Source organism: Trichosurus vulpecula, chromosome 3 (genome assembly GCF_011100635.1).
Source record: "Trichosurus vulpecula isolate mTriVul1 chromosome 3, mTriVul1.pri, whole genome shotgun sequence".
In the NCBI taxonomy this organism is placed as follows: Eukaryota; Metazoa; Chordata; class Mammalia; order Diprotodontia; family Phalangeridae; genus Trichosurus; species Trichosurus vulpecula.
Genome location: NC_050575.1, coordinates 391,386,463 through 391,412,539, shown reverse-complemented (window position 1 = coordinate 391,412,539; position 26,077 = coordinate 391,386,463). Strand labels below are relative to the sequence as shown.

The 26,077-nt window shown below is 42.2% G+C and overlaps 1 protein-coding gene across 1 annotated transcript; it reads right to left on the bottom strand.

Annotated features, from left to right (window-relative positions):
* Positions 1–9,969: 9,969 nt before the first annotated feature.
* On the bottom strand, positions 9,970–25,893 carry SPATA33 (spermatogenesis associated 33). The gene is made up of 3 exons (XM_036750172.1): positions 25,812–25,893; positions 20,515–20,676; positions 9,970–10,404 (listed from the first exon to the last, which is right to left on the bottom strand). Exons 1-3 carry the CDS (start codon positions 25,840–25,842, stop codon positions 10,166–10,168), a joined length of 432 nt encoding a protein of 143 aa, XP_036606067.1. The 5' UTR covers positions 25,843–25,893; the 3' UTR covers positions 9,970–10,165.
* Positions 25,894–26,077: the final 184 nt, after the last annotated feature.

Here is a 26,077-nt window from a genome sequence, read left to right as displayed (position 1 = left end):
CAGAACAGGAGCAGAGAAGCCAGATGGTGGGGACAATCCAGGCTTGGGGTCTGGGCAGGCATGACAGACAACAGCACAAGGGATTCTGGGGCAACAGAGAGGGTCTAGTTGCACTGGTTCCCTAGATGGAGCAGAAAGAGGATGAAGGGAGAAGTGGGAAATCAGAGAAGGCACTGATGGAACAGGGAAAGACTTAGGGACTCGAGCTCCCAGTCAGAATGAAGAACAGATTTAGGAGGAAGGAGGCAGGGGAGAGATGGAAGGATAAGAGATGATGATGAGATAGAGAAATTTCAGAGTGTTTGCTGAGATGGAGGAAAGGTACATTCAGGATATTAGTGAAGTGGAAGGCCAGGGGACATCAGTGTCTGTCCACCAAGAACACAGGCAGTGGCTGGGATAGAGAGACTGTGAACTAGATGCCTAACACCTTGAGAAAGGAGGGAGAATGACCTGGGGTGGGGACAGTAGATTAATGCCACAAGGGTCTAGATCAGGTATTTAGATAGAAGAAGTGAACCTCAGAGAAAGAGGGGTCGTTCAACACTGGAGCAGCAGCACCTGCTTATGTTCCTGACTACTGGGTGAGGCTGAGGTTGGTAAACTGCTTGAGCTCAGGAGTTCTAAGCTGCAAATGGAGTTAAAACTGTTTGGGTGCCTCTACTGGTCTGCAAGCAATGTGGTGAGCTCATGTGGGTGTATTTGCGGGGGGGGGGGTGCCAGGCTCCTGAGGGAGGGGCAGGTCAGCCCATGTTGGAAACACAGAGGGTCAAAGCTTCTATGCCAATGAACAGTAGCTGCTGCACTTCCAGCCTGGGTAAGATGGGAAGACCAAGTTTCAGAAAAAAAAAAAAGGAAGAATTAGGAGTGGAAACAAGATGCAAAGAAGAAGCCTCCTCCTCTTCCTCTTGGCCCAGAGAATGGGATAGGGTACAAAGGAAGGCCCCCCCCAGCCTCAGAGAGGAGGGCCATGGATGTGGTGTCTTCTACTGGAGCCAATTTGGGAGGTGCCAGAAGATGGAAGGAGGGTGAGAAGAAAAGGTCTAAGATGAAGGGAAATTTGTTAATGGCAGATCAGGGGTTCCCTAGGGCCCAATGACCATTTCCATCTATGTAAAGTCTCTGCTATCTCTGTCCTTTCTTTCTGTTCTCTTGGGCACCACCCTGGCTCGGGACCTCAGTGATCCTTTCTTGCCTCCAGGCTGCTCTGTCAATCCTTGCCCAAGTCATCTTCCTAGGCACCCTCTGATCACATCACTCTTCTACTCAGAAAGCCTCCAGGGACCTCCCACTGTTCACTGAATTCAGGATAAATTGCTTCTTCTGGCAGTCAAGGCCTTCTAGCCTCTGATCCCTTTCAAGTCTTATATCACACTCCCCTTGTATGGTGATCATCTGCATAAATGGTCTTCTCCTACCATCCCATACAATACTTACATTTTATAGTCCTTGTACACAGGGTCAGGGTCATATGTGTTTTTAGATTTCCCAAAGCCTTCCATCTTAGTAGCTTTATCAATATTTGCTGAAATGAAATCCAAAAGGTATGCCTTCCACCCTAGCCATATCCTTCCTGATTTGAATAGACCCCCTTTTGGATGTTTCCTACCAGTTTCATTAACGCTCTGTAGAGATTTCATAGTTTCTTTCAAAGGTCCATAACTACCTATAGCTTTGGAAAATGAACCAGATATGGCCAGATGATAAGTGTCTCTCCTGATTTTTTTCTGGGATTTTTTTCTGACTCTTATCCTTGGATTTATGAACTGATGTGTTGGATATCTTTGAAGCAGCTGGAAACAAATGAATAAATAACAGGAAGATAAATAATTGGATGAAGGCAATCAACAGTTTGCCTCCTGTTCCCGGTGAGATCCACCATGGAGCAGCCAATCAAGGCAGCTGTGGAAGAAATGATTATTTCTTTTCAGAAACACATGGGTGTTTTCATGGAAATAGGGTATGGAAAAAGTTGTCAGGGTTGCCACTAGCAGCGATGACAGTAATGGGTGGAAGTGAGAGCGGCCCCAGAAAGGTACTCAATGAAGGAAAACCTTCCCAACCACTAAGAACTCCATAAAATGAACCGGGCTACCCTGAAAGGTTGGCCTCTCACTGGAAGTCTTTAAGCAGCTGTATGACCACCTATTGCATATACTATAGGGGGGATTCTTATCTAGGTGTGGGCTGGAGTAGCTGACCTTCCAACTCTCAGATATTGTTTTCTGCAGGAAAGAGCATGGTTTCATTCAATGGACCGAGAGCTGGGTCTTAGGGACTCATTTTCCATTTCACTCACTGTGTGTGGCAGATGACTTCCTCTCCTTTGAAGCCAAGTAAACATACCTTTGCTATCCTTCATCACATCCCACATTTTAGAAACATCAATTGTACATGAACTTTGTAAGCCTAAAAAAGGCCATGTGAGTGTTATTATTATAAATATTATTTTCTGTGCTGAAGATTTCACTGATTTGGGAAACTCCCAGTGTGAGAATTTCCTCTACTGATACAGATGAGTAACTTTTCTCTAACTCAGTGTCTTCCGGAGTGGCCTGGGCTGTGAAAGGTTAAGTGAATTGATCATGGCCATAGAGAAGCAGTCAGAGGAGGCCTTAGACCCAGGACCTCCAGACAGCAAGGCTAGCCTTGAAATCACTTTACCACACTCTTCTTAGTAGAGAAAGCTTGGGGAGAGATTTGCTCCTGATCCCCAATCCTCATCAGGGCAGTTTATCAAACATTTCTTCATCACATGTAGGGAGCTGTTCTAAGTGCTGGGAATGGGAGGACAACTCACATTCTCTTGGAGGCATGTAGCCTATCCACAGATAAATAAAATCAAGACAATCTGAGGAGGGACAGAACAATCGCCACTAGGCTTAGGAAACCCTCCAGGATGGACAGGACGCCTGAAGTGATTGTTGAAGTAATCTAGGGAGGGAGTGCAGGGAATGTATTCTAAGCATGCAGGATGTCTGTGTGCCGAGGTGTGGAGGATATGGAATGCCAATTTCTGGAAACAGGAGGTAAGCCAAGCTGGCTGGGATGTGGAAGGTGTGAAGGGGAATCATATGAAATATCTTGGAAGGAGGCTGGAGCTATACCATGATGAGCTTTAAATTTTATCAATACAAGATAGAGAAGTCAACAACTATAGCAATCTACTCTTTGATAAACCCAAAGAGGCCAGCTTCTGGGCTAATAATTCACTATTTCACAAAAACTGTTGGGAAAATTGGAAAATGGTAGGGCAGAAACTGGGCATAGACCAATATCTTACACCATATACCAGAATAAAGTCAGAATGGGTTCATGATTTAGGAGTAAAAGCTGATACTATAAGTAATTTGGGAGAGCAAGGAATAGTGTACTTATCAGATTTATGGAAAAGAAAAGAATTCATGACCCAACAAGAGATAGAGAGCATTACAAAACGCAAAATGGATAATTTTGATTATCTTAAATAGAAATGTTTTTGTACAAAAAAAGCCAATGCAACAAAAATTAGGAGGGAAGCAGAAAATTGGGAGAAAACCTTTACAACTAGTATCTCTGATAAAGGCCTCATTTCTAAAATATACAGGGAACTGAGCCAAATATATAGGAATACAAGCCATTCCCCAGTTGAGAAATGGTCAAAGGATATGAACAGGCAGTTTTCAGAGGAAGAAATTAAAGCTATCTATAGGCATACGAAAAAATGCTCTGGATCACTACTGATTAGAGAAATGCAAATCAAAACAACTCTTAGATACCACATCTCTCCTGTCAGATTGGCTAAAATAACAAAGCAGGAGGATGATAAATGCTGGAGAGGATGTGGGAAAATTGGGACATTGTTACATTGCTGGTGGAGTTGTGAGATGATCCAGCCATTTTGGAGAGTAATTTGGAACTATGCCCAAAGGGCCACAGGAATGTTCATACCCTTTGACCCAGCAATACCACTTCTAGGGTTGTATCCCAAAGAAATCACACAAGAGGGAAAGGGACCCATATGTACAAAAATATTTATAGCGGCTCTTTTTGTGGTAGCCAAGAACTGGAAATCAAAGGGATGCCCATCGATTGGGGAATGGCTGAACAAGCTGTGGTATATGAAGGTAATGGAATACTATTGTGCCATAAGAAATGGGGATGACACGGACTTCGTAACAACCTGGAAAAACCTACACGACATAATGCTGAGTGAGCGGAGCAGCAGAGCCAGGAGAACACAACCACAGATACATGGATTCCGTGAGGACCAACCCTGACAGACTTCGCTCTTCTCAGCAATACAAGGTGCAAGGACAACTCCAAGGGACTCATGATGGAGAATGCTATCTACATCCAGAGAAAGAACTGTGAAGTTTGAATGCAGATTGAGGCACACTACATGCTCGTCTTTTTTTCTTCTCTTTTGTTTTTGTTTTTGGGTTGGTTTTTTTTTTTGGTTCTGTTTCTTCTTTCTCATGATTCGTTCCATTGGTCATAATTCTTCTCCACAACTTGACTAGGGTATAAATTAATTCAATGCGAAGTTATACATGATAGTTATATGAGATTCCATGCCGTCTTGGGGAGGGAGGGGGAAGGGAGGGGAGAAAATCTGGAATTCAAAATTATGTAGAACCATGTGTTGTAAACTAAAGATAAAAAAAATAAAAATAAAAAAATTTAAAAATTAAAAAAAATAAATTTTATCTTAGGGGCAGAAGGTAGTCACTAAAGGTTCTTGTGTAGGGGAAACGACATGGTCAGAATTATGGTTCAGAAAGATCATCTTCAATAATATTTTATTTTCTCCCCAGGTACATGTAAAAGATAACTTTAACATTATTTTTTCCACCTAATATTTTATTTTTCCAAATACATGTAAAGATAGTTATCGACATTCATTTTTATAAGATTTTTGAGTTCCAAATTTTTCTCCCTCTCTCCCTTTCCTCCCCCCATCCCCAAGATGGCAAGCAAGCTGATAAGATTCATTTTTTAAAAATTTAGTTTCAAATTTTCTCTCTTCCTCCTTTCCCCCTCCTCTCTCCTTCAGACAGTAAGCAATTTCATATTGGTTATACATGTTCAATCATGCAAAACATATTAACATATTAGTTATGTTGTGAAAGAAAACACAAACCCAAAGGGAAAAAACATGAAAATATACAGCAAGTGAAAAAAATATGGTTTGATCTGCATTCAGACTCCATCAGTTTTTTTTTTCCTCTGGAGGCGAAAAGCATTTTTTATCATAAGTCCTTTGGCATTGTCTTAGATCATTTATTGCTGAGATTTAGCTAAGTCATTCATAGTTGATCATGACACAATGTTGCTGTTGCTGTGCACAATGTTCTCCTCATTCTGCTCCTTTTACTTTGCATCAGTTCATAAATGTATTTCCACGTTTTTCTGAAATCTGCCTGCTCATCATTTCTTATACACAGTAACATTCCATCACAGTAGTATACCACAACTTGTTTAGTCATCTCCCAATTGATGGGCATTCCCCCAATTTCCAATTCTTTGCAACTACAAAAAGAGCTGATATAAATATTTTTGTACAAGTAGATCCTTCCCCTCGACACACACCTTTTAAAAACCTCTTTGGGATATAGACCCAGTAGTGGTATTGCTGAATCAAAGGGTATCCACAGTTTTATAGACCTTTGGGCATAATTCCAAATTGCTCTCCAGAATGGTTGGATCACTTCACAGTTCCAACAACTGTGCATTAGTGTCCCAATGTTCCTACATTCCCTCCAACATTTGTTATTTTCCTTTTCCATCATATTATCCAATCTGATTGATGTGAGGTGGTACCTCAGAGTTGTTTTAATTTGCATTTCTCTCATCAATAGTGATTTAGAGCATGTTTTCATATGAATACACATAGCTTTGATTTCTTCAACTGAAAACTCCCTGTTCATATCCTTTGACCATTTATCAATAGGGGAATGACTTGTAATCTTATAAATTTGACTCAGTTCTGTATATATTTGAGAAATGAGGTGTTTATCAGAGACACTGGCTATAAACATTTTTTTCTTGACCTAAGAAGATTATTTTAACAGTTGGGTAGAGAACAAATTCAAGGGAGGAAAGTTAGGAAGCAGGGCAAACTAACTAGGAGGCTATTTTAAAACAGGCAAGGGCACTCAAACTAGGGTGACTGTTATGTGAGTGAAGAGAAAGCTCCTGATGCCAGGGATGTTGTAGAAATAGAACTGACAAAGACTTGGCAGCCCCAATCGGGCTGGGTAGTGAAAGTTGTTGGTAATTCTAAGGTGGCAAACCTAGGTTACTGGAAGGTTGGTGCATTTGAGAGGATTGCCTTGACTAGGAGAATGGCCACCTCTTCACACAAGATAGGGTACCATACTATCTCCAGTTTCTAATCTTCAGTTTCTTTTTACTTGCTCTGTGAAGCTTCCTATAAACATGCCCATATCTTCTCCATTTGTAAAAAAATCCTCACTTGTTTTGACCATCCATAATATATCTCTCTTCTCTTTCTAAGAGAAACTCCTTGGGAAGGTCATCTACATTTCTCCTCTCACTTGTTTCTAAACTCATTGGAGGCTGGTTTCTGATCTCATCATTCAAGGGAAACTACTTTTTCCAAAGTCCTTGTTATACTGTTCCTTTCCCTCCCCCCTTGCCCCCCAATAAATTCCATTGGTTCTCTATCAACTCCTGGATCAAACATAAAATTCTCTGTTTGGCCTTTAAATCACACCTAGCCTCCCTTCCTAGTCTTCTTATACCTTGGCTGTCTCTCATGCCTCCTCAATTCCACCTACTGCCTTCCTCAGCTCCCCCATTATGTCCCAACTAAAATCCCATCTTCTACAGGGAGCCTTTCCTAGCCCCTCAAATCTAGTGCCTTTTCTCCAGTATTTTCTATTTATCCTGTACAGAGCTTGTTTGAAGATATGTTTGCTTGTCTCTGCCATTAGACTGTGAGCTCCTTAATGGCAAGAACTATCTTTTGCCTTTCTTTCTATCCCCAGTGATTAACACAGTGCCTGGCACCTAGTAAGTGCTTAATAATTGTTTACTGACTATGATCCTGATCCTGTGACTTGAATTCACAGTCCTGTTCTGTCACTTACTACATATACTACATATACATACATATACATATACTAGTTACATGGCCAAAGACAAGTAATCCCCTTGCCCACAAGTCCAGTTTTGTCCCAGTGGAAAAATAGTCCCAGTTTATTGCGCTACTTAGAGCACATTTGGTCCAACTCTTCCATTTTGCAGATGAGAAAATTAAAACCCAGAGAAAGCTACATGATGTCACTCAAGGTCACACAAGTAGCAACAAAGACTTGACTCCAAATCTCATATTGTTTCCTGTCCTACTATGAGACTTCTTCCTGCAGAATAGAGGAGATCAATGCTACAGGCAGTATAAAGACCTGTGGTCCTCTTCACACGTGCCTTAAGAATGTCATTGGTGAACACTATCCTACTTGAATATTAAGGAAAAGTATCAAAAAGCCTTTTGACCTGGAGGCATCACAGTTTATCCACACTTGTTTCTGGTATGAGTCATCATAGATATATGGTTAAGAGTGAAAAATAACAGATGTCCAGTGGTATTTTTTTTTCTTTTTGAAGCCAGATCTTTGACCTCATCAGGCTAGAGAGCTTCCAGTGAGTGAGCTCCCTCTAGACAAGTCAGGTACTATACTGGACAAAGCACTAGACTGAATTAGGAAGGCTTGAGCTTGGATCCTGCCTCTGAAACTTAGCTAGCTGTGTGACCCTGGTGGACAAGTCTGTGGGCACTGAGAGGTTGTGTTCTGCCCAGGGTATACAGCTAAGTTGTAAGACTTGGACCCAGGCCTTTCTAACTTTAAGACAATCTCTGTCTTATTTATATATATATTTATATATATATATATAAAATATGTGCTATATATACCACAGTGATTCTCAGTGAAATATTAAAAGAATATGAGAAATCTTTCAGTGCATGAATGCTCTATGGAAGATTTATGGAAGAACATGGTTTGTGATCTACATTGGCAGTGCACATACTACTCAGATCATAGATTCATTAAAACATTTAAGTATGTTCCTGGCATTTCTACATATTAGGTTTTCCAATAGTAGTGATAGAACGAACAGGCATAATGAGATAGTAATGTGTCAAATGAATTGTAACAAAGTGTCTGCTCCCTTGCTATCTTTTTTTATGAAATGTGAAGTTTCTTTGATAGAATTGCAAAGGCAGCTTATCATTGGCTGGCTGGGTTGACCACACCCAGATGGCCCTTAAAGGGGGGGAGAAAGCAGCTTTGTGGATTGTGATCCCCCTTTCCCTCTACCAGAGAGCAGTAGAGAAGAAAGGATATGGATATTTTATGGATACGGTATTTTACGGTGGAGCTACTCCCCCAAGAGGAGACAATATAACCAGCAGGGAACACAGGGTAGGCAACTCCGAGGAGTGTGCTCCCTGGCAGTAGAGAAGAGAGCCAACGACAGATTCAAAAGGGAATTAGCCTCAATGGTGGAGAGTTGAGTTTCAGTGGAGTGTGTGCCAGGGAGCTCAAATGAGTGACCTACTCAGCAGATACTGTGCCTAGGAGGGTATGTAGCCTGACCACCAAGACAAGAAAGGACATTGGAGCTTTTTAAAGAAGTGTGTTGTTGCTTTGGTCATGTGTTCCTTATATATGTGCCTTACTGGCAATGTACTTTGTGCCCACTCTTCCCACCGACTCAGTGACTCATGGGAGAATTTACCTCAGGTTTATGGGTCAATGTTTTGTGGTTACTGTTCTCACTGTGAACTGTTAAGGTGATGCCTTAAGGGAGGTGTCACTCATGAGCTTAGACTCATAGAATGCCTTGAAGTTATATTAGTCACTCCTTACACACACACACACACACAATCAGGAAGAAGCCAGACTGGGGGCTACACTAGTACATTTTCATCACAAATACTGTTTAACTTTAAAGTAATCGTTGATAAGGAGAGAGTGGAATGTCTGTTAAAAATGTGTCATGTTGTTCGTTACTTTACAGTTGGGAATTTGCGGGCCTAATCCTTTTCAATTTAGTTATTTTTTAATTAGGCACTAGCTGGTGCCTTGGAGTGTGAGGATCAAGTTAGTTAAGACTTTCTAATCATTCTCATAGTTGGATTCAGATTAGCACCTAATTTGATCATATTCTCCTTCTTTTTATGCTAAAAGTATTAATATTTAACTAACCCACTTCATTTTAAAGGATCCTTTATATTTAAAGGAATACAAATATATTATCTAAGTTGAGTATTTTCTACCAACTAAACTGCAACAGTTATCTCTAACTGCTTAACTTTTAACTTTTTGTTTGTTTGTTTTTGAAGTTTCACTTGGACTGTCACTTACACACAGTTTTGCTTATCTTCCCCTTCACTGGTTTCCTTGTGATGATGGCTTATAAGTGCTGGCTCTGGTTCTAACTGTCCTAGCAAAAATAATCATCTGTGATTACATCCTGCTAACAAGATCTAAAGTTCCTACACACCTTGCCATTGTAGAAGACTCCTTTCCTCTAATGTTTCAGTTTGGATTTCTGGCCAAGAGAGTCAAAATAACAGAGGCAGGTGCCTCAATGATATGAGGAGAACAGTAGATTGTCTTTGAAGAGTCAGACATCACTCAAGCTTCCCCTGAGGAAGTCCCACAACTGAAACTGTCATTACTTAGAACTACATAGATTAGGTGTCTCCACACGAGGTCAACACATTTATAAAGAGCCAATTTAAAAGTTATACAGTGGCTTCCTAAAACTGATTTTTTACAAACTCAAAATACACCCCTTCTCCAACCAGAATAATAACTGTACTACTTCTAAATCTGGAATCTAGTTACAGGTATACTTACCATTGGGATTTTTCCCCCCAAAAGTACACTCAAAGACTTTAACTTATTAGATATGTTTGGAACCCTCTGATTTCCCTATTACATCATTACCAATCCATCCATTTTCAAAATTCATTTATTTATGTGTTTATTTAAACAAAGCTTCCCAGTTCACTTTCCAAGGAGGAGTCATTCCTGATCTCCTCCAAAATGCCTATGACACTGGGAGAAGTGAGGCCAAGGTCACTTGCCAGAGAATTGGCTGCAGAGCTGCAGCCATCTTCCAAAGGTGGCATTGGAGTCCCAGAGGATTCCTACAGTAATGATTTGGGTTTTGGACGCTCAGGCTCAGTTTTAGTGTATGCGTCGACAGTGCTGGGGTTCCTGTGCCGGTAGTAGGGACCGTAGTCAGTCTTGTCCTTTATGGTCCTTTGCGTATCATCCTCTGGTGATAGAGTATGAATCGTCTCAGTGGAAGCTCGAGTAATGACGATTTGGGGAATAAGAAATTTTTTTGGTTCGGACCTTCTACCCCTTGAATCAGAAGCCAGGTCTAAAGGAAGGGGAGTAGGGGAAATCCAAGCATTACTTAAACAGACAGTTGCCAGCCATGTTACCAATGATTCCAATGACCAAAGATGTTTGACAGGTGCTTGGTTAGCTGTGCTTTCCCTCTTCCAGGCCTTTAATCACTCTGTTCCTCTCATCAGGAATGCCCTCCTCCCTCCCTCTCTTCATCTCCTAACCTTCTCCTCACTCTTGAAAATGCAACCCAAAAGCCACTTCCTCCATGAAGATTTCCTGGATCTTCCCAGTTGGTAACAACCCCCCACCTCACATCGAAGTTGCTCTGTTCCCTCAGAGCCTGGGCTTTGTAGTCAAGGGAATGGGTTCAAATCCTGCCTCCTTGGTCACCTTGGTCATTTAAACTCCCTGCACCTCCTTTCCCCAACTGTAAAGTAGAGGGTCAGGGGCAGGACTAACTGGCTTCCGAGTTCCCTTCCAGCTCCACATTGAGGAGTGAATCATAGTGGAAGCTGTGTCTGCATCTGGACTGTTCTCCAGGGCTGTTTCTTATCCAAACTTCATACTCCTTTGACTCAGTGGACATTAAAATGTCCAGGGTATTCTAGATTACTTTGAGGGTGGCATGTTTCTTTTCCTTTTGTACATTTATGCAAATATTGATCAAGAATTGTGTGTGTGTGTGTGTGTGTGTGTGTGTGTGTGTGTGTGTGTAGTATGGTGATGACTAAACAGATGTGAAAATAGCCCCCTTGCACCCATCAAGTAGTTGAAAAGGCAATCTCACTGAATCCAGTTGTTGGGCATGGGTGTGGCAGATACCCTGGGACACAATTGGGCTCCTTCGCTGGGTTGCTTCCAGGGAGTCTGCTGACCAAGGATCGGGAGTTAGGGAGAGCAGGACAGGAACTCACCAAGCCTGTGACCCCTTGTGGGACGAAGCTGACCCTTGGAAGGGTCTTCTTGCTCGGTAGGTACTAAATTCAGTTGTTTCTATGCTGCTCAAGGACTGAAAGTGCTATGGGTGACTCTCTAAATGTACATGTCCTGAACAAAGCCATGATGGACCTGCCCTAGTTAGAACAGTATGAAATTAATGGATTAAAAAAACCAAACCGGCTCTCCCACAGATGAAAAATAACAACATATGGACATTACAAAATTAATCTGAGGGAAGCCTAAATGTGAATCACAACGAACAAAATGCTATGGGGAATTTTAAATAACCTAAGCATGTATTTATACTTAATGCTTTAAAAATTACTCTGAACATCCATATTCCTGTAACAATTGGTGAATTCCTCTTGGGATCACAGACCCAGAGCCAGAAGGGACCTCAGGAGCCATGGAGCCCAATGGCCTCATTTTACAGATGAGGAATCTGAGATCCAGGAAGCCTTAGTGACTTGCTTAAGGTGAGGTCACCAAGTATTAAGCTACAGAGGGTGGGATTGAAACTTAGCTCCTCTGGCCTCCAGAGCCGGTGCAATTTCTTCCTCTTTTAAAAAAAATCCTAATACTGCAAGCAGCCAGAAAGAAACAATTTGAGTATTGTGGAAACCCAATCAGAATAACCCAAGATCTGGCAGCTTCTACATTAAGAGATCGAAGGGCTTGGAATGCGATATTCTGGAGGTCAATGGAGCTAGGATTAAAACCTAGAATCACCTACCCAGCAAAACTGAGTATCATGTTCCAAGGCAAAATATGGAGTTTCAATAAAATAGAGGACTTTCAAGCTTTCTCAGTGAAAAGACCAGAACTGAATAGAAAATTTGACTTTCAAACACAAGAATCAAGAGAAGCATGAAAAGGTAATCAAGAAACGGAAATTGCAAGGGACTTACTAAAGTTGAACTGTTTTGTTTACATTCCTACATGGAAAGATGATGTGTATGATTCATGAGACCTCAGTATTAGGGTAGTTGAAGGGAATATGCATGTGTATATATATATATATATATATATATGTATGTATATATGTTTATGCATATATATGTTTATGTATATATATATAAGTGAATGTGTATGTATGTATATATCTATGTGTATATGTATGTATGTGTACGTATGTATATATGTGTGTTTATGTATGTGTATATATATAATATATATGTAAAAGAGAGAGAGCAGACACAGGGTGAGTTGAAGATGAAGGGAAGATATCTAAAAGAAATAAAATGAAATTAAGGGATAAGAGAGCAACATACTGAGAGAGGGAGATAGGGAGAGACAGAATGGGATAGATTATCTCGCATAAAGGTGGCAAGAGGAAGCAGTTCTGTGGGAGGAGGGGAGAGGGCAGGTGAGGGGGGAATGAGTGAACCTTGCTCTCATCAGATTTGGCCTGAGGAGGGAATACCATACATACTCAGTTGGGTATCTTACCCCACAGGAAAGAAGAGGGAGGAAGATTAAAAAAAATAAAATGGGGGGGGGATGATAGAGGGGAGGGCAGATGGGGGTGGAGGTAATCAAAACAAACACTTTGGAAAGGGGACAGGGTCAAGGGAGAAAATTCAATAAAGCAGGATGGGTTGGGAAGGAGCAAAATGTAGTTAGCCTTTCACAACATGAGTATTGTGGAAGGGTTATACATAATGATACATGCGTGGCCTAGGTTGAATTGCTCGACTTCTTAGGGAGGGTGGGTGGGAAGGGAAAGGGGAGAGAATTTGGAACTCAAAGTTTTAAAATCAGATGTTCAAAAAAAAAAGTTTTTGGCATGCAACTAAAAAATAAGATACACAGGCAATGGGGCGTAGAAATTTATCTTGCCCTACAAGAAAGGAAGGGAAAAGGGGATGAGAGGGGAGGGGGGTGATAGAGGGGAGGGCAGACTGGGGAACAGGGCAACCAGAATATATGCCATCTTGGAGTGGGGGGGGAGGGTAGAAATGGGGAGAAAATTTGTAATTCAAACTGTTGTGAAAATCAATGCTGAAAACCAAATATGTTAAATAAATAAATTTAAATTTAAAAAAAATCCTTTGGTGGGGGGGAGACTTCGTATTATCCATAAATACAAATATTTCATTATACAAAGAAGAACAAAAAAGTAGATTGTATAAGAAATTGTGAATTTCTGTTATGTTGCTTTTTAAAAAGAAACATATATGTACATTTGTATTAAATTTGACAAAAGTAGTAATATGAATGTACTATTTGTGCCTCCCCCTGTATTTTTTGTTTTCTTCTGTTCACTTAAAAAAATGTTTCACTGATGCTCTTTTGTATGTCTCTCACTAGCCATGAACCCTTTCCCCACCTCCCCTCTTGTAACAAATACATACTACCAATGGACTCCTTCCCCATCTCCTCCCATTATAACAAATACATACAACCAATGAACCCCTTCCCCATCTCCCCCCATTGTAACAAATACATACAATCAATGAACACCTTCCCCATCTCCCCCCATTGTAACAAATACAATCAATGAACACTTTCCCCACCCCCTTGTAACAAACACATACAATCAATGAACCCCTTCCCCATCTCCCCCCATTGTAACAAATACATACAATCAATGAACACCTTCCCCATCTCCCCCCATTGTAACAAATACATACAACCAATGAACCCCTTCCCCATCTCCCCCCATTGTAACAAATACATACAATCAATGAACACCTTCCCCATCTCCCCCCATTGTAACAAATACAATCAATGAACACTTTCCCCACCCCCTTGTAACAAACACATACAATCAATGAACCCCTTCCCCATCTCCCCCCTCAACAAAAACAATCAATGAACCCTTTCCCCACCCCCTTGTAACAAATACATACAATCAATGAACCCCTTCCCCATCTCCCCCAATGTAACAAATACATACAATCGATGAACCCCTTCCCCCATCCTCTTGTAACAAATACATACAATCAATGAACCCCTTCCCCATCTCCCCCCTTGTAACAAATACATACAATCGATGAACCCCTTCCCCCATCCTCTTGTAACAAATACATACAATCAATGAACCCCTTCCCCATCTCCCCCCTTGTAACAAATACATACAATCAATGAACCCTTTCCCCATCTCCCCCAATGTAACAAATACATACAATCGATGAACCCCTTCCCCCATCCTCTTGTAACAAATACATACAATCAATGAACCCCTTCCCCATCTCCCCCCTTGTAACAAATACATACAATCAATGAACCCTTTCCCCATCTTCCCCATGTAACAAATACATACAATCGATGAACCCCTTCCCCCATCCTCTTGTAACAAATACATACAATCAATGAACCCCTTCCCCATTTCCCCCCTTGTAACAAATACATACAATCGATGAACCCCTTCCCCCATCCTCTTGTAACAAATACATACAAGCAATGAACCCCTTCCCCATCTCCCCCCTTGTAACAAATACATACAATCGATGAACCCCTTCCCCCATCCTCTTGTAACAAATACATACAATCAATGAACCCCTTCCCCATCTCCCCCCTTGTAACAAATACATACAATCAATGAACCCTTTCCCCACCTCCCCACATTGTAACAAATATATACAATCAGGAAAACAAATCACCACATTGACTATGCTTGAGGAGGTCTTCGCATTCTGCACCTAGTCCAGCAATGTTCTTTTCCTTGTACTATATTGCCCCTTTCATTTGGGTGCCCTTCCACTCTCTAGATTTGTTTATCCCTCCTTATATTTGTGTATATATTTTGTATCTCTAAAGTTGTAGGCAGAGTATACTGATTGGTTCTACATTCTTTACTTTGAATTATCTCATGTGTTTTCTCACATTTCTTTGTATTTCCCATATCTGTCATTTGAATCGCATTATGCTATTCCACAGGATACATTAATCAATTACATTGTTATAGCACAATAGGCACTACGTGGTCGTTAAATGATTAGGTTCTTTCAGTTTTTCATTATTACAATAACTATCTGTTCAAATATTTATAGCAATCACTATGCTATAAATATTTGATTTATTTTTTCCTTTTGATATTATTCTTAGGCTATATTCTCAATAATAGAATTATTCATCCAAAGGATATGATTATATTTATAATTCCTGTAACGTACTGCTAGATTGTTCTCCAAAATAATTCCACCATCTTGCAATTTTACCAGAAACATATGAGCATATCTATTTCTCTATAAAATTTTCCTTAAGAAAGACAATATATAAGATACAGACCAGCATAGTGACAGGACAACAAGCACAGAGAAGAAGGAAAAAAAGAAAGAGATGCTATATATTCCTCCAGTTTACAGCACAGGCTTAATACCAAGTTCACAGAGCGAATTTCTGATTTCAGTAAAAGTTGTCTTGTTATTAGGCATTTTATTAATTAAGCTCCAGAAATGGGCATTTCTCATCTCCTCTGATTTCACTGAAGATGGCCATTAAAATTGAGACCAGAAGGGAAATGTCACGTTTCTTACTTCCTCTCTGTTCCTGTCATATTCTCACCATTCTGGGATCACTCAAGAACCTTTTGGGGCCTGTTATTCTAAGATTCTCCTCTCTGCCCACAGTCTCCTGTCCTTCTGATGTGGATACAAAGGTACCCTAGGGGTTGAGTTGCCCTTTTCCTAGTTTAGGCTCTAATCTGGAGACGCCTAAAGTCTCTTGATACAAAGGTGCCCTAAGGGATGAGTTGCTCTCTCCCTGTCTCCCTTACCCTGGCCTTATAAACACAAGCCTCTGTCCATCTGTAAATTGCTAGCCCTGGCTAGTCTTTCTTCCAGTGCTAGCCCGCGGCTTTTTCATCAATAAAGCTCCCAATGGCTACAAAGAAAGTCTAAGTGAATTTTTTCACATTTGTACTTGCTCTCCCAACTCTGACCTTGTCACTTCTACAGCCAGTCTCTCCCTTATTCCTCCTGGGCCCCTTGTCAGCCTCATCAGGATCTTTGGTCCCTTGATTTGACCCTGTTTTCCCAGCTTGTTGATGTTGTTCTAGCCTCACTTCTCTCACTTCCTGGTCTTGATATAACTGTCCAGGGGTCTGCCACTTCAGGAATGTTCTCTCACCCTTAATTAAATTTTGGACATTCCCATTTCCAGACTTCTAACCCTCAGTTCTGAGTAACTCCTAACAACATCTGCCTCCTTATCTAAGAAACTAAACACTGCTGAAATCATGAGAATATATTGATTAGATCCATTTTGAATTTATGGCTAGCTAATCTCAGCTGCACCCTATTATTCTATGGCAATTTTTTTCTTCATCTTTTATTTTCTGGCACAAGGGTGGGGAACCTGCAGCCTTGAGGCTACATGTGGTCTTCTAGATCCTTAAGTGCAGCTTTCTGAATGAATCCAGAAGGATCCAGAAGGCCACATGTGGCCTCAGGGCCACAGGTTCCCCACCTAGCACTTGCTATGCAATATCTCTCATAAAATCTCTTCTCAAGCCCCCAACTCTTTCTTTCTCTCTCTCCCCTTCTTCTGACCTTGCTTTCTATTTATTGAAAAGGCTGAAGGCATCCCATATCAATCCCTTTCACTCCCTCCTCCAGTCTTCCAAATCTCTCAATGTCTTCAACCATTTTCTTATCCTTCCCCCCCCATCTTTGAGGAAGACGCAGCCCTCTTCCTTGCCTAAGATAATAGGCTCACACTTGAGCTTCAAATTCCCTCCCTTTCCCTCCCCTCTCGTCCAGGACTTTGTTTTATCCATCATTCCTTTTTTCTCATATGCATCTTCAACATCTCCTTCTCCACTGGCTCCTTCCTTTCATCTACAAAAAGAACGTACTTAGCATTTGTCAAGGGCAATTCTGTGGTTAAGAACCAAGGTGACTGAACAGATGGGGAGGCTCTCAACAGAAACAGGAATTTTTAGTGGAGAGTTTGATGTAGGAAGGGAGAAAGTAGCTTCTGTTTTTCACGTGGTGAGATTGAGATCACATCAAGGGAGAGAGAACTGGTGTTCCAAAGAGAAGTTTGGGCTGAATATGTAGATTTGGCATTTTCTGTGCTGAGGTGATCACTGAACCCAAGGGAGTTGATGAGATTGACAAGAAAGAGGGTAAAGAGAGACAAGAGAAAAGGAATCAGGACAAAGCCTCAAGGGATCCCTGCAGTTAGAAGGCAGGATGTGGCTAACAATCCAATGGAGAAGTTGTAGAAGGAGGGGTCAGAGAGACAGAAGGAAAATTGGGAGGGAGCAGTATCCTGGAAGCCAAGAGAGGAGAGTATCCAGGAGGAGGTTAACAGTGTCAAAAGTTTTAATGAGGTTCAAGGAGAATAAAGACTGAGGAAATACCACTGGATATAGCATTTAAGAGATTACTGGTGACCTTGGGAAAGCAATTTCAAAGGAGTAGTGAGGTGAGGAAGTGGTTTATGTTACACTCAAGTGAGTTTCTAGGAACTTGGCTCTGAAAAGAAGAGATGAAGGATGAGAACTTGAGAGGCTGGTAGTAGGCCAAAGGGAGCCTTGCTGAAGGATGGAAAGAAATAGGCATGTTTGTAGGCAATGGGGAAGGAGCCAATAGATAAGGAGATACTGAAGCTGTAGAAGAGTGAGAGGATGACTCCTTGAGAGGACAGCAAGGGATGAGATAGAAGGCACAAGGGAAGGTGCTGGCCTCCACCTCAGAGACTGGAACAGATGAGAAGAGAGGGGGGATTTTGTAGGGGGGTTGAGAGGTTTTTAGTGGGAGAGAAAAGGGAGCTCATGATGGAGGACATCAATTGTGCCTGGTCAACTCAGAGACAGAGAGAGAGACAGACAGAGAGACAGAGACGAGAGACAGATAGACACATAGAGAGAGAGACTGTGGGGAGAGAGAGAGAGACAGAGAGTGAGAGAGGCAGAGAGAGAGAGAGAGACAGAGACAGACAGACAGACAGAGAGATAGGTATGAGGAGCTCGAAGATGTGGAACAGACAATGTGGGGATTGTTTGAGTCTATTGGGGAAGAAGAAAAGGAATACTACCAAGCAATAGTGAGGGCACTGTCAATCTCATGGAAGAGAATTTCTCATGGAACCAGTTTGCATGGAAGTGACTTCCTTCAGAACAGGAGAAGAGAAGTCAGATGGTGGGGACAATCCAGGCTTGGGGTCTGGGCAGGCATGACAGACAACAGCACAAGGGATTCTGGGGCAACAGAGAGGGTCTAATTGCACTGGTTCCCTAGATGGAGCAGAAAGCAGGATGAAGGGAGAAGTGGGAAAACAGAGAAGGCACTGATGGAACAGGGAAAGACTTAGGGACTCGAGCTCCCAGTCAGAATGAAGAACAGATTTAGGAGGAAGGAGGCAGGGGAGAGATGGAAGGATAAGAGATGATGATGAGATAGAGAAATTTCAGAGTGTTTGCTGAGATGGAGGAAAGGTACATTCAGGATATTAATGAAGTATAAGGCCAGGGGACATCAGTCTGTCCACCAAGAACACAGGCAGTGGCTGGGATAGAGAGACTGTGAACTAGATACCTAACACCTTGAGAAAGGAGGGAGAATGACCTGGGGTGGGGACAGTAGATTAATGCCACAAGGGTCTAGATCAGGTAGTATAGATGGAAGAAGTGAACCTCAGAGAAAGAGGGGTCGTTCAACACTGGAGCAGCAGCACCTGCTTATGTTCCTGACTACTGGGTGAGGCTGAGGTTGGTGAACTGCTTGAGCTCAGGAGTTCTAAGCTGCAAATGGAGTTAAAACTGATTGGGTGTCTCTACTGGTCTTCAAGCAATGTGGTGAGCTCATGTGGGTGTATTTGCGGGGGGGGGGGGTGCCAGGCTCCTGAGGGAGGGGCAGGTCAGCCCATGTTGGAAACACAGAGGGTCAAAGCTTCTATGCCAATGAACAGTAGCTGCTGCACTTCCAGCCTGGGTAAGATGGGAAGACCAAGTCTCAGAAAAAAAAAAAAGGGAAGAATTAGGAGTGGAAACAAGAGGCAAAGAGGAAGCCTCCTCCTCCTCCTCCTCCTCTTGGCCCAGGGAATGGGGTAGGGTACAAAGGAAGGCTCCCCCAGTCTCCAAGAGGAGGGCCATGGATGTGGTGTCTACTACTGGAGCCAATTTGGGAGGTGCCAGAAGATGGAAGGAGGGTGAGAAGAAAAGGTCTAAGATGAAGGGAAATTTGTTAATGGCAGATCAGGGGTTTCCTAGGGCCCAATGACCATTTCCATCTATGTAAAGTTTCTGCTATCTCTGTCCTTTCTTTCTGTTCCCTTGGGCACCACCCTGGTTCAGGACCTCAGTGATCCTTTCTTGCCTCCAGGCTGCTCTGTCAATCCTTGCCCAAGTCATCTTCCTAGGCACCCTCTGATCACATCACTCTTCTACTCAGAAAGCCTCCAGTGACCTCCCACTGTTCACTGAATTCAGGATAAATTGCTTTTCCTGGTAGTCAATGCCTTCTAGCCTCTGAACCCTTTCAAGTCTTATATCTGTTCTCATCATGGCCTCTTGTGGCCCTATGTGTCCTTGTTCAAGGTCACCTTTGAACACAATACTTTCCTATCTCATTTCCACCTGATCAAGTCCCTTCTTTTAGGGGCAGCTAGTTGGCACAGTAGATAAAGTATTGGATCTGGAGTCAGAAAGATCTGAGTTCAAATTCTGCCTTAGATATTACCTGTGTGACCATGGGCAAGTCACTTTAACTCTGTCTGTTTCCATCTTCTCATCCATACAACAGGATGCTGATAATCGCACCTACCTCCCCGGGTTGTTAGGATGATGAATTGAACTAATATTTGTAAAAATGCCAACTTATCACAGTGCCTAGCATATAGTTCGTGCTATGTAAATATTCCTCCCCCCGCACCCGCCAACCCCTTCAAGGCTCAATTCTAATAAGCCACCTGTTCTGTGAAACCTTTCCAAATCTTTCCGGTAAAAAAATGACCTAGATATGTCGAAATACTTTTAGCATGTTGTCTGGAGATCTCCTTTGCGCTCTTCATACTCACCTTGTAGTGGGATCATCTGCATAAATGTCTTCTACTACTACTCCATACAATACTAAAATTGTATAGTCCTACATTGTTTAGGGTCAGGGTCATATGTGTTTTTAGATTTCCCAAAGCCTTCCATCTTAGTAGCTTTATCAATATTTGCTGAAACGAAATCCAAAAGGTATGCCTTCCACCCTAGTCATATCCTTTCTGATTTGAATAGACCCCCCTTTTAGATGTTTCCTACCAGTTTCATTAATATTTCGTGGAGATTTCATAGGTGTTTTCACAGATCCATAACTGCTGGAAGCATTGGAAATCATGCTAGGACGGCTGCTTGTTGACTGTCTGTCCACATATTTGCTCTGACTCTTATTCTTGGATTTCTGAATTGAACTGCTGGGCACATCTGGAAACAAACAAATAAATAACAGGGAGATAAATAAATAATTGGATGAAGGCAATCAACAACTTGCCTCTTCTGTTCCCCAGTGAGATCCACCATGGAGTAGCCAATCAAGGCAGCTGTGAAGGAAATGGTTATTTTTTTTCAGAAACACACAGCTATTTGCATGGAAATCGTGTATGGAAAAAACTGTCAGGTTTGCCACTAGCAGCAATGATAGTAATGGGTGGAAGTGGGAGCAGCCTCAGAGAGGCGCTTGATGTAAGGAAAACCTTCCCAACTAACAACTCCATAAAATGAACTGGGTTTCTTTGGAAGGTTGGCCTCTCCCTGAAAGTCTTTAAGCAAAGGCTGTATGACCACCTATTGCATATATTATAGGGGGGATTCTTATCTAGGTGTGGGCTGGAGTAGCTGACCTTCCAACTCTGAGATATTGTTTTCTGCAGGAAAGAGCATGGTTTCATTCAATGGACTGAGAGCTGGGTCTTAGGGACTCATTTTCCATTTCACTCACTGTGTGTGGCAGATGACTTCCTCTCCTTTGAAGCCAAGTAAACATACCTTTGCTATCCTTCATCACATCCCACATTTTAGAAACATCAATTGTACATGAACAGTGTAAGCCTAAAAAAGGCCACATGAACGTTATTATTATAAATATTATATTCTTGTCCTGGTGATTTCACTGATTTTTGTGAGAATTTCCTCTACTGATGCAGATGAGTAACTTTTCTCTAACTCAAGAGTCTTCCAGAGTAGCCTGGGCTGTGAAAAGTTAAGTGAATTGATCATGGCCACAGAGAATGAGTTAGAGGAGGCCTTGGACCCAGGACTTCCAGACAGCAAGGCTAGCCTTTGAATCACTTTACCACATTCTTCTTAGTAGAGAAAGTTTGGGGAGAGATTTGCTCCTGATTCCCAATCCTCATCAGGGCAATTCAACAAACAACTCACATTCTGAGGGAGGCATACAGAGTGTCCATAGATAAATAAAATCAAGACAATCTGAGGAGGGAGAGAACAATCACCACTAGGTTTAGGAAACCCTCCAGGAAGAACAGGATACCTGAGATGAGTCATGAAAGAAGCTAAAGAGGGAGTGCAGGCAATGTATTCCAAGCACAAGATGTCTGTGTGCCGAGGTGTGGAGGACAAGGAATGCCAACTTCTGGAAATAAGAAGTAAGCCAACCTGGCTGGGATGTGGGACATTTGAAGGGGAACAGTATGAAATGTCTTGGAAAGGAGGCAGCAGATATACGAGTTTGTTGCCTTTGTTCAGTTGTTTAGCCATGTCTGACTGTTTGGGACCCCATGGACCATGGCACACAAGGCCATTCTATCCTCCACTATCTTTCAAAGTCTGTCTAAGATCATGTTTGTTGCTTCCATGACACCATCTATCCATCCCATCCTCTCCCATTCCCTTTTCCTTTTGCCTTCAATCTTTCCCAATATCAGGGTCTTTTCCAATGAATCTTGTCTTCTCCTAACATGGCCAAAGTATTTAAGCTTCAATGTTTGACTTGCCAATGAAGAGTCTGAATTAATTTCTTTAAGTATTGACTGATTCGATCTCCTTGTTGTCTAAGAGACTCTCAAAAGTCTTCTCTAGCACCATAATTCAAAAGTGTCAATTCTGTAGTGCTCAGCTTTCTTTATATTCCAACTCTCATGGCCATACATTTCCACCAGAAAAACCATGGCTTTGACTATAAGGACATCTGTCAGAAAGGTGGTGTCTCTGCTTTTTAGCATGCTGTCTTAATTTGCCATAGTTTTCCTTCCGAAGTACAAGTATCTTTCAATTTCGTGGCTGCCATTTACAGTGATCTTTGTACCCAAGAATATAAAATCTGACATTGCTTCCATTTCTTCTCCCTCTGTTTGCCAAGAAATGATGGGGCCAGTTGCCCAGATCTTAGTTTCTTTGATGTCAAGCCAGATTTTGCACTCTCCTCTTTCAAGACCATAAAGTGGCTTCTTAATTCCTCTTCACTTTCTGTCATCAGAGTGGTATCATCTGCATATGTGAGATTGTTGTTATTTCTCCCAGCAACCTTAATTCTGGCTGAGTTGACCAGCCTGGCATTTCACCTGATGTACTCTCTACGTAAATAAATATGGGGACAACAATATACAGCCTTGTGGGACTCCTTTTCCAATCTTAAATCAACCAGATGTCCCATGTCCCATGCTTCTTGACTTGCATACAGCTTCCTCAGGAGACAAGATGATCTTGTACTCTCATCTCTTTGAGGAGTTGCCACATTTTGTTGTGATCCACACAGTCAAAGATTTTAGTGTAGTCAATGAAGCAGGAGCAGATTTTTTTTTTCTGGCACTGCCTTGCTTTCTTGTTGGCAATTTGGTCTCTAGTTCCTCTGCCTCTTGAAAAACCAGCCGCTCTTCTGGTAATTCTCAGTTCACTTATTGCTGAAGCCTAAATTGCAGAATCCTAAGCATAACCTTGCTGGCATGTAAAATGAATATAATTGTTCAGTAATTTGAACATTCCTCAGCATTGCCCTTCTTTAGGATTGGGAGTTAAACTGATCTTTTCTAATCCAGTGGTCACTATTGAGTTTTCCAAATTTGCTGGCATACTGAGTGCAGCACTTTAACAGCTTCAACTTTTAGGATTCTAAATAGCTCTTCTGGAATTTTGTCACCTCTACTAATCTTATTATTAGCAATGTTTCCTAAGGCTCACCTGACTTCATTCTCCAGGATGTCTGGCTCTAGATCAGTAACCACACCACTGCAGTTACTGGTGACGTTATGATCTTTCTTGTATAGTTCTTCTGTGTATTCTTGCCACCTCTTCTTAATCTGGTCTACTTTTGTTAAAGCCCTACCATTTTTGTCTTTTCTCATGCCCACTTTTGCATGAAATTTTCCCTCAATATCTCTAATTTTCTTGAGGAGATTGCTTCTTTCCAATTCTATTACTTTCTTCTATTCCTTTGCATTGCTCATTTAAGAAAACATTATCTCTCCTTGCTAAACTCTGGAATTCTGCAGTCAGTTGGGTAATCTTTCCCTTTTTCAAAAGAAGTAAAAAACCTTTTCATTTTCCTTCTTTCCTCAGTTGTTTGTAAAGTGTCTCATCAGACTGTAATTTTGCTTTTTTGCTCCTTTTCTTTTTTTTTTTTTGTGGCTGCCTCCTGTACAATATTACCTTGTTGTGGTGAAGGGGCTTGAATAGCTCAATGACACTGTGAGCTATGCCATGCAGGGTTACCCAAGAAGGACACATCATAGTGGAAAGTCCTGACAAAAGATGATTCACTGGAGAAGGAAATGGCAAACCCCTCCAGTATCCGCTAAGAATACCCCGTGGACAGTATTAAAATGACAAAAGATATGACACGGGAAGATCAGCCCCTCAGGTCAGAAGGTGTCCAACATATCACTTGGCAAGAGTGTAGGACACCTGCAAACTCCCATCTTCTACAGGAAGCCCTTCCTCATTCTAGTGCCTTTTCTCCATTACTTCCTATTTATCCTGTACATAGCTTTTTTGTACATATTTGTTTGCTTTTTGTCTCCCCCATTAGATTTGTGGGCTCCTTTAGGGCGAGGACTGCATTTTACTTTTCTTTGTGTCCCCAGCACTTAGCACAGTGCCTACTAGAACAGAGCAGGCACTAAATAAAGGCTTATTGATTAAATTACCAATGGCCACTTAATGACCAAATTTGTCAGCCTTTTTTCAAGTCTTCATCCTTCTTGAGTTCTGTGAAGCCTTTGACGTGGTAGATCACTCTTTTCTCCTACATATTCTCCTGTTATGAGACAGCACCCTCTTCCTAGTTTCTCCTCCTTCCTAACTGCCCTTCCTTAGTCTCCACTTTGATAAATCTTCTTCTAAATCTGGTCCACTAACTGCTGGTATCTTCCAACAGTCTGGCCTTGCCCCTCTTCTCTTCTTTCTCTGTGCTATCTTGCTTGGTGATCTTGACTCCCAGGGATTCAATTATCATCTCAATGTAGATGATTCCCAGACCTATATATCCAGCTCTAACCTCTCTCCTGAGCTCCAGACCCAAATCACCAACTTTCTTTTGGACATTTCGAGTTGGACATCTAGTAGGCATCTTAAACTCAATATGTCAAAGAGAATTTTCCACAAAACTAAAAAACCCTCCATTCTTTCTAACTTTCCTATTACTGTTGAGTGTACCACTATTCTCCTAGACACCTTGGGTGCAACCTTGCTGTCATCTTTGACTCCTTATTCTCACTCATCCTAAATATCCAATTTGTCCTTTTCTACCTTCACACGTCTCTTATATGTTTCCTTCTCTCTATTATGCACAGTCGCTACCCTAATGCAGGCCATAATACCTCACATCTACACTAGTGCAACAGCCTTCTGGTTAGTATGTCTACTTACAACCTTTCCTCCATTCACTCAGCAGCCAAGCGATCTTTGTAAAGCCCTGGAATTGAGTGTCATCCCTCCGCCACTCAATAAACTCACAGTGGCTCCCAGTTCCAGAAATCTTATCAACAAGCATTTATTAAGTGCTTATTATGTATAAAATGCTCTCTTTGGCATTTAAAGCCCTTCCTAAGCTGAGATCTTACCTGCCTTTTTACCTAACTCCTCTTCATATACTGTAGTTACAGTAGCCCACCTCTTGTTCCTCATCCACAATACTCCAACCACTGACTCCATTCCTTTTCTTTTTCCAATAAATTTTTTTTTCTCCTCCCCACTTCCCCACATTGGAGGAAACAGGTTTTGAACCCCTGACAATATATGGTCAAGCAAAAACAAATTCCCACATTCGCCCTGGTACAAAAATGTTTCTCATGGGATCCCGGGGTCCGGAGTGCGGGCCTCATTTCATCTTCTGGGGGGTAAGGGGGTCTTTCCAAGGCACCTACCTCCCTCGGTGCTTTTCCTGCATTTTGTATGGACCTAGGGTATGCCTATATTACGAATGGATGTGGTCTCCTCCGTTAGAACGGCAGGGACCATGGTCTAGTTCACGGTATACAGTAAGCACTTAATAAGTGTCCAGCACACAAGTTCCGGGGAGCTCCTTCTCCCCGCCGCCTCCAGTCCATTAGGCTGGAAACCCCTGGGGAGGAGAGGGGGCGGCTGGACTGGAGCCTTCTTTTTACCTGACGGGCCTTTGCTTTTGCTAAGTCCCATAAGTGGGTTCGTCCATGCCCCCTCACCGAGCGCTCTGTCTGCGTCCCCGTCCTCTCCTCCACCCCGCCCCCATCGCCTCTACCAAAGGCCGGGCCACTGTGACTCACAAGAGCTGCGGTGTCGTCAGCACCCGGGAGGGGCGGGGCCGGGGGCCGGGAGCCCGCGGGGAGGAGCCACCCACCCCATGGCCCCGCCTCTCCTTGGCCCCGCCCTGCTGAATTGCGAGGGGCGCACC

What these genes read in the sequence shown, in the direction of transcription:
- SPATA33 (XM_036750172.1), bottom strand. Translation starts at nt 25,842, where the DNA reads ATGGGACTTAGCAAAAGCAAAGGCCCGTCAG. An exon ending in CAAAAGCAAAGGCCCGTCAG is followed by an intron (nt 20,677 to 25,811) that starts GTAAAAAGAAGG and finishes GTTTGTTTCCAG; the next exon opens with ATGTGCCCAGCAGTTCAATT. An exon ending in ACGAAATATTAATGAAACTG is followed by an intron (nt 10,405 to 20,514) that starts GTAGGAAACATC and finishes CCCTTCCTTTAG; the next exon opens with ACCTGGCTTCTGATTCAAGG.